Source organism: Aulostomus chinensis, chromosome 18, assembly GCF_037954235.1.
Source record: "Aulostomus chinensis isolate RoL2024-O1b breed Wild chromosome 18, RoL_Achi_v1.0, whole genome shotgun sequence".
NCBI lineage: Eukaryota > Metazoa > Chordata > Actinopteri > Syngnathiformes > Aulostomidae > Aulostomus > Aulostomus chinensis.
Genome location: NC_141337.1, coordinates 23,632,910 through 23,643,970, shown reverse-complemented (window position 1 = coordinate 23,643,970; position 11,061 = coordinate 23,632,910). Strand labels below are relative to the sequence as shown.

General features: G+C 43.3%; 1 protein-coding gene across 1 annotated transcript; it reads left to right on the top strand.

Annotated features, from left to right (window-relative positions):
* Positions 1–354: 354 nt before the first annotated feature.
* pyya (peptide YYa) lies at positions 355–6,516 on the top strand. Its single transcript, XM_086183968.1, has 4 exons — positions 355–477; positions 2,865–3,052; positions 6,043–6,123; positions 6,444–6,516. Exons 2-4 carry the CDS (start codon positions 2,871–2,873, stop codon positions 6,466–6,468), a joined length of 288 nt encoding a protein of 95 aa, XP_086040094.1. The 5' UTR covers positions 355–477; positions 2,865–2,870; the 3' UTR covers positions 6,469–6,516.
* Positions 6,517–11,061: the final 4,545 nt, after the last annotated feature.

Genomic DNA, 11,061 nt, shown 5'->3' with positions numbered 1-11,061 from the left:
CCACACTCAGCACTGCAAAGTGATGTCCCAGCAGTGCCTGCACACCACGTTGACATTAATCCAGAGAACAATTGTTGACTTATGAGTCAGAGTCATAGATACATTTTGTGCATTTATCATGAGATAAGATGCAGCGTTCGCAGAAGAGCAGTTGTGTGACTGACACCTAAGAAATGTCTCAATCCCAGTCAACCAGCTGATACATTCAGCCTCATCACCCATTCTTTGTCCTCCAATCACAGACCCACACATGTAGGACCTGTGGGTGTGGGCACTAGCCCCTCCTGGTTCTGGTGCTGGTTAAATATATAAGTCACCTCAGTCTGGATTTCAAAGAAGCACAGAGACCTGCAGAGTAAACGCTGGTTGAAGAAGACAGACGTCAGAATCCTCTACAGCCGAAAGCAGACTTGGACTCTGTAAGAGAGACGACTTGTGTTTCCAACTCCCAGCAGCAACCTGAAAAGTCTTCTCAAAGTAAGTCTGGTTTACTGTGTTTGGTTGTTGATTAATATTGGCACAGTTTTAGTGAGAGAAGATGGTATTCACTGGATGGTTGTTCACTCTAGTACTCATTTCAGAAGAGAGCTCATAGCCCCTGAAAGATAAACCACATTAGAAGGGAATCCTATGACTATTTGTTTGGGTTTAGTTGCATTTGATATATTTTTGTTATGTTTATTTGTTGGTTCAAGCAATTTTCCACTCTTATGTGGCAACCCCTTCTTATTTTAAACCCTCTTGCACTTGTTGCAAATTTCTAATGACACAGAATTTTGATAGGATTTGATTTCTTTTTACCCATCATCTTTTGCACATAAGAGAAACTGCATAATGTCCTATATTATATCTTCAGTCATACAATCGTTAGAATATGATTACATGATACCTGGAGGATTCAGGATTTGCAAAGTGACTTGCTTAACTCATTGATTAATTATTCTGGGCTGAAGAAAATAACATCATTTGGAAAACAAATATTTTCTTAGTAAGCAGAGGTGAAGGACGAGCCTGAGGACTTGTCTCAAGTCCTCAAATCACAAATTTAAGGACTTGAGACAGATGACTTCAGAGTTCACCATGCATTTATTCATTGGTGGCAGCATGCTACAGTAAAACCTGCAGCCGGCTGATTTTCTGTCTGTTGATTGAAAGCGTATTTACATCACTTTTTAAAATGCCCAACAAAGGCTGTAAAACAAAGAAGCTTCCTTGTGGACCTTCATAAACTCTGAAATCGACATCGCTGTCAGTGTGTGAGACCTTAGGGTTTAGTCCTGCGACCCTGTAAACTAAGAAATCTCTACTGAAAATGCAGTGAAGTTGTTAAAAACAGGAGGAGAGCAAATATCATCAAATGATGCAAAGCTCTTATTTAATTAATCAAACCAATGAAGCAAGAGAATCTCTGCTCATGCTCAGTTGCGAGGGGAAAAACTGACATACCATTACTTTGAAAACGCTTTGTCATCAGCTGGATGGACTCGACTGCATACTCTATGTATATACTCAAACGCATTTGGGTGATTCGTTTGTTTGGTCACTAAAAGGATTCATTCTCACCGAAATGTTCAATCCTCAGAGGTTTGATGGTGCTAAGAAGGACTTGACTATTTATAGCTGATAGAAACTTTTGAAACATGTAGAAATGATGATAATGTGTGTGCTTCAGTGAGCTGAGGACTGTGCATTTAGACATGTGCCTGACAGACTGCATGTAACACTGAGTCCAGTTTGACACAAGGCCAGGACGCTATGCACTCAATTTAGACAGCAGAAAGTGTTTTTATGGCCGGAAGTTCACTATCACGGGGGCTCTTTAGGAAAACCAGGCTCATGAATGTAAAATTAATTATTTTTCAAAACAAATGACAGTCTCATTTTCAACAGTCCAGATCATTTAAATATAGGTTCAACATGTCTTATTGTCTCTCTCCTGTTGTCACCCTCTCCCCTCCCTGCTTCTGTGTTGGTGCCAGCTGCTCCAGTTTCACCCGCCAATCAAAGACGTGTACAGTATGTTCAGCTAATTGCTCGCTCTCACTGATCCTCAGACCAAGACACTTGCAGAGAGATCTGGACTTGATCTCTGAGACATCATCTGGGTGGCTGTCACTTTCAACTTGGTTCACAGGCTGGCTGTCATCTCAAAACACGTCCAATCACAATGTGACCTACAGACAGACAGCATCAGGTCCTATCCGCCATCTCAGTCTGTCGGCCTGTCAATTCAGTCACTTTGATGGAGACGTCCGAGTGGCTGTTGTCATCAGTGACATTATATCCTGACTTTTTTGATAGCAAGAAAAGCTGGCTTTCTTGATGTCCATCAGATGATCATTTGATGAGATAATTGTGTCGCTGGCCAACAGAATATTAGGACTTTCTTGCATTGTGGAGTGACGATTGGGTGTGTGCGTTTCAACCCAACCAGGCTGATAATCAGAGGGCCTGCAGGTGTTACAGCTTCCTCCAGACGAAAATTAACAAGTTAGGTTCTGTAATTCCTGTAGGTGTGTCAACCGTGGTTTACTGGAGACCAGTCAGTGAGGGCTGGCTCCCAGCGACCCAATACAGGATAAATGAGTGAGAATGAGTGGGATTGATTGCTGTGTCACACAGCTTGATCATCGGCCACTGATCAACTGAGCAGAAATGTCCTGGAAAAATGATAACGCGCTGCTCAGCAGTACTTTGACATCCTCCAATCACTGGCAGGATAAGAGTTACTCAACCACTAACAGGAGAAAACAACTTTCCTGATTTTTGTATTTAAGAAATCCAAACTCATTATTTTTATTACTTTATGGTGGTTCATCTGACACATTGGACCCTTAGCATCAGTCACACCTTGTATCTTACAGGCAGTCATGATGCTGAAGCCATGGACAGTGATGGTGGCTGCAGTGCTGTGTGTACTGGTGTGTCTGGGAATGCTGGTGGATGCCTACCCCCCAAAACCCGAGAACCCCGGCGAAGATGCTCCACCTGAAGAGCTGGCCAAGTACTACACGGCGCTCAGACACTACATCAATCTGATCACTCGGCAGAGGTAGAGACCCACACGCAACACACACACACACACACACACACACACACACACACACACACACCACACACACACACCACACACACACACTGACTGATAAGTTCAACATCAAATTGTTGTTTTTTGGTTCTTTTTTTGTTTTGTTTTTTACCAAAGACACATTAAAAATAAAATTTGAGAATGTGAAATTACTCGGTGTATACAGGGCCAACAAAGGAAAAAAAACATCTTAACTGCTGGGTACTTCAATGACTGCTGGTAATCTTTTCACTCACAGAAGTAAAGATTAGTGATTTGGCCCCTGTGTTTGTGGAATATACTCTAATGTGGGCATGGAGGGCTGGAAATAGGGTTAAGGCTCGAGAGTGTCTAAGTGAGCTAAGAGAGTTGCAGACTTCCTGCACAAAGCACAGGTAATTGTTCCTTCAAGCCTCACTTTGACCTGCACTACTACATAATATGCATGCCCACTGATCTTTTGTGACCGTAATCTCAGAGCTCGTAAAGTCTGACTTTGTTTTGGGTGCCATTTTTATGATGGACAGCTGACCTTACATGTTCATTTTGAGGGTGTCGATAATACTAATCTGCAATTCTGGACAGTGCCTTCATGCTGAAGAGGTGGGATCACATCATGGCTATGAAGCTCAGTTATAAGTGTTTTCAGGCAATTCAAGTGTGTGGTGAATCTGATACTGTAAACCTGTACAGCTTCACCTCATGCAAGTAAGAGAAATTTAGGATGAGGAAATGAAAATGTTCTTCCGGCAGGCTCTTTTGGATTTTCTTTCTTTTTTTTTACATTTAATTAGTAACTCATAATGGAAGATCTTTATAGAATAGGACATTTGTTTTGTCACAACCTACAGTTGGACTGGCTATTTTCAACTTAAACTTCATTTAAAATATGTTACACATCTAAATAAAGCTGGTAAGTTGACATGAAAAAAACTTTAAGGAACAAATCCAAACAAAAAAACAAACTTGCCTTAGTTAACCAGCAACAAACGTTACTGCCAAATGTATTTCCCACTTTGGAAATACTGAGAGAGAGAGAGAGAGAGAGAGAGAGAGAGAGAGAGAGAGAGTGTGTTTTAACAATAAATACATTTTATTATATATTTTACATTTGCAATTTCTAAAATATATATTGTACTTAACTAATGACTACATCTACATGACCACAGAATAATAATTTACAGGGAAGACGAGACATTGATAAAGTCAGACAACATGTAAAAGGGATTTGGGGTGGCGGTGGCTGCATGACATCGTGCAGAGAAAGCAAGAAAGGTAGACTGAAGTTGCTTTCTGTTACTAAGCTGCCTTGAATGACTGCCTGGATACGCTCAGATACTCAGATGTTTGAAGACTGAACATTTTAAAGATGAACCAAATACACTGCTTTTGCGTGAAGATGATGAAAGTCTGGATTAGAGTTTCAGCAGACCCCTGAATGGAAAATATGAGAGTAAAAGAAAGATTATCAGATGGAAAAAACAAATTAAAAAAAACCCTCCAGAACCTTAAAAGACAAGGCAAAATGTGACAGACAGACAGAAGACAGAGACGTTACCAGAGGATGAAAAATTGTACATCCTAATGTGTCACACTGTGGCACAGCTGAGACCGACAGAGTGTTGGAGCTGCTTGATTGCTTTACTGCAAACCCCTGACAGAGAAGTAACCAAGCACAAGATTGAGTGCTGGGGTCCAGGGAGGAGACGGAACCCATGCTTGATGGGAAAACAAGAGGAACTATAGGTCCCATCGCTCGACTTGCATTGTATGTTGTTGTTGCCTCCCTCTCTCCCTCTCTCCCTCTCTCTCTCTCTCTCTCTCTCTCTCTCTCTCTCTCTCTCTCTCTCTCATGTGCACACACACACACACACACACAGAGCCAAGTAAACTTTTTGCTAAATTCATCTGAAAATCTATACCGTGCAGTTCTCTTGGTCCACCGATTTCCTCATCAAGAGCAAAGGCTCAGAGAAAGGCTCATCCCAACTCGGACATTCGCAAACACACTTACAAAGGCAATATCAGGATCTGAAATGAACCCATGAGACACGTGTCTGAGGTGAGAGCACATGAACATGTTTGGTGGGCATTTGCCATGTAGGGGTGCTCAAATAAGGAGTGTTTTTTATCACATTATCAAAAAGCAGAACTTGGAGCTTGGCTGTGTAAAGGCCTTTTGGGGCTAATTTTGTAATAACTAATTTCAAGAGGTGTTGTCTACTCATCAAAATAGTTCATGATTTTCTCAGCATAGCACACAAGCTGCCTCCAAGAAAGTAAAGTCAGAGAAAGAAACAGTGATAACAATGGATGGTTGTCATTGTGGTAAAAAGTGAAAAGTAGTGAGAGAAACAAGTAATAAACCGCCCACTACACTGGTAAAGTGATGCTCTAAAAAGTGGAAGGTCTTATTTCTCAGTCTCTACAAAAAAATGTTGAAATCCTAGTGTCACATGAATCCAGGTTCTCCCATTTTCCCTGCTGACGCTGTAGTTTGATGGTCATGCCCCAGCACCCCTGAGTTGCTAGTAAACAAACAGTTGCTGGATGCTGCTCCTGCACATTCCCTTCTCTTTTTGCCAGCAGCACAAGTCACATGAAATCCCCCTGGTTTAATGTCGTAGACCGGACCAGAGGTGGAAATCATCACATCTCTATTTGCTGTTTTGCTCTTTTTCTTCAGGGTAAATTTAAAAGAAAAAATGGGGGTAGAAAATTGGTCATCCCTATGTGCTCTCAGCCTTTTGGTTTTCCCCTTAAACAAAAGGTCCCTTTATCCCTAGGACCTATGTGCCCTCAAGGATTTCCCCAGTCAAAACTAGGGTAAGTTGGTTAGCATTGACCCTGAGGCAACACGGAGCAGAGGAATCTTTTGCACTGGGTGTATGTTGGAATATTATATACAGTTTGTAAAGGAGGCAAGACGGGATCTAACATACATAGAAAAATGGCTGTCTTTATTGCTCTCACAGGTATGGAAAGCGCTCAGCCCAGGAGAATGTGGTTGCAGAGCTGCTATTTGGTGGTGACAGCATGAGAGACCAAAGGCCAAGGTAAATACATTGACATACAGCCACAGGAGGAGCCAATATATCAAAACATAACAGGTGTGTACATCCAAAAACGACTTGCAGCAGGTGCTGGACCAGACATGCTGATAGAACAACTGGAGGACAAGAAAAGTTCCCACCCTGTTGCTGCCTTTACAAGCAGTTCATTGGTACAGCCACATGAGCCACAATTGAAGTCATCTGCAGAAGAGCATCGGGCTCGATCAAAAAACTGCACCTAAAGGCACATAAAATGTGTGGGCTTGTCTTGTTTTTTAGTTGTTCCTGCACTCTGTTACACATTTTTTTGTGTCTTTTCACAGATATGATGACATCTACACGTGGTGACTCCACCAACATTCTCTTTCCCCATCAGGCATTCCATCTAAGTGTCCCACAGTGCACCAGGAATACCCTCTCACCCCTGAACTTGCCCCCCATTGATGGCCAACACTGACTGGACCACAAGACCTCTTCCTCTCTTGCTGTCTCATCTCGCTCTCATTAAAACAAAACTGTACATAATGTATTATTGAAATAAAGAGATATATATGACATTAGAGCCTCTAATCAAAAGGTAGGGTGTGTTTGTCAAGTGTTTAGAGGGAAAATTCTAGATTTGCCATTGCAATTCTACATGGTAACATAATTATTGAAATTAAAAAAAACTATCAAGTGTGATTAAAATATGTTGGATCAGCCAGAATGTGTTTCTTTCTTGAGGCGCATCTCATTCAGCTCTTCAGTTTATGATTAGTACAGTTCAAGTAGAAACGACCAAGACGCTGTACACTGAGTCCTATCACCAAGGCCAGACAGACCAGTCCAGGAATTCCCATTTCTTCAAACATTTTGATACTCCTCCAAGTCATTCATACTTTTACGTAGAATTTCTGTTAAAACCTTAAAACACTCACAAACGTCTTCACATTAAATCAGGTTGTTTGTATATTCATACTTTTTACGCAACAGAGTTCAAGAGGGTGCCTTTCTGCCTACCTTGTCTTGGTGGTAGTGCTTCTGCGCAGCTGCTAACGCACCGACAGAGCCTCTGCACCACACCAACCATTAATTAGGATGGAAGTGAAGTATGCAGGCACCTGGGAGTGGTTGGGAGTGAGAGAGACCCAGTCTGCCACACAGTGATCCTCTGAATGAAACTATGAAAGCAACCACTACAAACAGAGCAATTTGATACACAACTGCTCTGTCATACTCACATTTATAGACTCACAGCCAACCAAGTTGAATCGTTAACATCGACAGTAACATCTAAGGCATTCATATGGTTTAAACCATGATACTGAAAAAAGTCTAGAGCCCAGACATGGAGCAAACAATATGTGGTGAGTGACAATGGTCAGAATAAAAGTGGCTATTCACATTCATCAACTCATGACAGAAACCTGACCACCAACACGTGTGGGAAGAGTTTCTTGTGACGAGTGTAGCAAACCTTTGATCTGGACATGATCAGAGGGGGTGGGGGTGGGGGAAGCAGCTCACCAGTGCCCCCCAGCAAGCTGATGGGTTTAATTCTACAATTCTACAATTGTACAATTTCATTTAGCAGACGCTTTTGTCCAAAGCAACGTACAACACAAGCAAGAATTTAGACCTAATTAAGGAAAAGTCCATAGGAAGTGCAAAAGTGCTTCAGTTGTGATTTGGTCACAGGTACTGCCATCTAGTGGCAGAAGAAGTGTCGCCCCCCCCTCCCTTTTTTTTTTTTTTTAATTTTTGACAGACATACAACATGACACAACACAGTTAGTGCTACATAATCACTTAGTGCTGGGTCTTGGACCCTCTGACTGATTCTACCCCAAAGAGGAGAAGAGTCAGGTTCAGTGCCTCGGTGCTCTCTGAACAATTGAGTCTTCAATTGTCTCTTAAAAGTAGAAAGGGACTCAGCAGAACGCACAGAGTTCGGTAGTTCGTTCCACCATTTGGGAACAACAGAAGAGAAGAGTCTGGCTAGAGATTTGGAGCAGCGCTGGGCTGGAAGCACCAGGCGTCTTTGGCATGCAGAGCGTAGTGGGCGAGAAGGAGAGTAGACCTGGATCAGGGATTCCAGGTAGGCTGGAGCCGTTCTTGTGATTGTTTTGTAAGCCAAGAGAAGTGCCTTGAATTTGATCCTGGCTGCCACTGGAAGCCAGTGAAGAGAAACCAGCAGCGGGGTGACATGTGCCCTTTTGGGCTGGTTGAAGACCAGACGTGCTGCTGCATTCTGGATCATCTGCAGAGGCTTGAATGAGCCTGCAGGGAGGCCTGCCAGAAGAGAGTTGCAGTAGTCAATGCGTGAGATGACAAGAGCCTGAACCAGAATCTGTGTGGTCTGTTGGGTCAGGAAGGGTCTGATCTTCCTGATGTTGTAAAGGGCATAACGGCAAGACCGAGAAACTGAGGCCACATGAACCTTAAAGGTCAGCTGGTCATCAATCATGACACCCAGGTTTCTGGCTGAGTTTGTGGGCACAAGTAGGCTCGAGTCAAGTTGGACAGTGACCTGAGGCTGAACAGATGGACAAGCTGGAAAGACCATAAGTTCAGTCTTAGAGAGATTCAGTTGAAGGTGGCGTTCCTTCATCCATGTGGAGATACCAGCCAGACACGCTGATATACAATCTGAGACCGTTCTGTCATCAGGTGGATTTTGGCATCTTTTGGCATTGTCTAACACCTTTTTGTTTGCACAAGAAAAAGCCAGAAAATCCGCACGTATGGGAGAATTATTAGCACAAAGAGCTAAATACAATCTGTCCACTGAGCTGGGTCATGCTGGTTGGTTGTCATGGCGATGTCCATGACAATTTTGAGAATTGTCTCATGTTGTCTGACCAAAAAAGCCTTGGAAGAAACCTCTTTAAATGTTTCCATTGGATTCACCTTGGCCAGATAATTCTGTTAAGGTCTGGATGTTGTGTAGCCTAATGGCAGCAGAAGCAGACTGGCTCTGGGAAGCACTTTAGAATGATTTCACAAACATGGGAGCAAATCCCAGAATTTGTTCAAAAACACAAACACCCAGGGGTGGTGACAGGAGGCTGGCCAGCCGCTGGACCTCTGAGGGACTGAAAGCTGAGAAAACACAAGAAAAAAAGAAGCATTAGAGCAGCAAGGGTCAGGATGTGCTTGCTCACAGAGAATTGTTGGGTGTAAATTAGCTGAGGGCTGCTAGACCCATTTGTAAACTGGCATGAGATAAATTTTGTTGGGGTTTGGCACGATACAAATAAAATTGATTTGACTTGACTTGACCACACGAGGAAATGAAGACAAAATGTTACATCTGCTGCAGAGGACGAGTTCATCACGGTTACCAGCCTCTCGAACCACCAACAAACAGAACCTCAGATTAGAGCCCACAAAAGTTCTTCGCAGAGTTCAAGAAGAAGACACATTTCAACATTAAGACTTCAGAGGAGTCTACATGAATCAGGCCTTCATGGTTGAATTGCTGCAAAGAAGCCACTACAGAGGAGGAACAAGAAGAGGAAGAGAACTGCTGTGGCCAAGAAATCAAGGAATGGACAGTAGATGAGTCCAAGTTTAAGACTGGTTGTTTTTGTGAGACGCAGAGAAGGTGAGTGGATGTTTTTTGCACGTGTGTCCCACTGCGAAGTATGGAGGTGGAGGAGTGATGGTCGGGGGTGGTAGTGGGGGGGGGGGGGGGTGCTAAGCTGGTTAAAATGTTAAACTGCTGGTCCAAAATTCAAGGTGGACTAGCAGGGCCACCACAGCATTCTGTAGCAACCTGTAATGTGCATACATACATATGTATACACACACACACACACACACATATGTATATACATACATATATATATATATATATATATATATGTATATACATACATATATATATATATATATATATATAGAGAGAGAGAGAGAGAGAGAGAGAGAGAGAGAGAATTTGTAATAATAATAGTAATAATAGGGTGTCATGGTGGTGCAGTGGTCAGCACTGTTGCCTCACAGCAAGAAGGTTCTAGGTTCTAGTCCCAGCTCGGGCACAGGGTCTTTCTGTGTGAGTCTCCATGTTCTCCCTGTTCCTGCTGGGTTCTCTCTGGTACTCCAGCTTCCTCCACAGTCCAAAGACATCAAGAGGGGACCAGGTTAATCCAGACTCTAAATTGACCGTAGGCGTGGCTGGGAGAGCCAATGGTTGTCTGTCTCTATGTGTTGGCCCCACCATGGACTGGTGACCCGTCCAGGGTGAACCCTGCCTCTCTCCTGAAGCCTGCTGGGATAGGCTCCACACTGCACCACCCTTTACAGGATAAACAGTAGAAAATGGATGGATGGATGAATGGATGGACGATGATCCAATTAATGTGTGTTTGTTAATGTGCTACTATGTTGTTGGGTTGAGCTGGGCTCTGACTTGGAGACACAGCTGTATTGATGACAGTGGTCCTGTGTCGTGAGGTTCTGGTCCCCCCCCCCCCCCCCCCCCCACCCTTAGCAGGGGAAAGTGAAAAAAAAAAGAATAATTAGTTCAATAATTGAATGAATACATAAAAGCGAGAGAAGAAAAAAGGTAAAAGACAGAAAAAGTCTTTAATTTGTATACATTCACGCCCAACCACTCACCCCCCCCCCCCCCCCACACACACACACACACACACATACACACGCTGGGGTGAGGGGATTGGAGATGTGACGAGATTGGGCACGTAGTATCAACCCGTTGGATCCCTGCCTGCAGGGGGCCGTGGCGCAACCAGCTGCCATGGGCACAGGGCCCACAGTCGGAAACCCAGAATAATCTTAACTACTTCGTCTTCGAGAGGGAAGGGGTCTTCCTCAGTGGATAAGTACAAGAATCAGTATTTCGTTGTTATTGTGTACCACGGACAGAGGGCAGAGCACAGGATTTTACATGGCTGATGAAATGCTTTTATTCTGAAAGGTCTTCGGAAGTCGTCGGTATTT

Coding starts and splice junctions, on each gene's coding strand:
- pyya (XM_086183968.1), top strand. CDS start 2,871: ATGATGCTGAAGCCATGGACAGTGATGGTGGCTGCAGTGCTGTGTGTA. Junction 3,053..6,042: donor AATCTGATCACTCGGCAGAG/GTAGAGACCCAC, acceptor TTGCTCTCACAG/GTATGGAAAGCGCTCAGCCC. Junction 6,124..6,443: donor ATGAGAGACCAAAGGCCAAG/GTAAATACATTG, acceptor GTCTTTTCACAG/ATATGATGACATCTACACGT.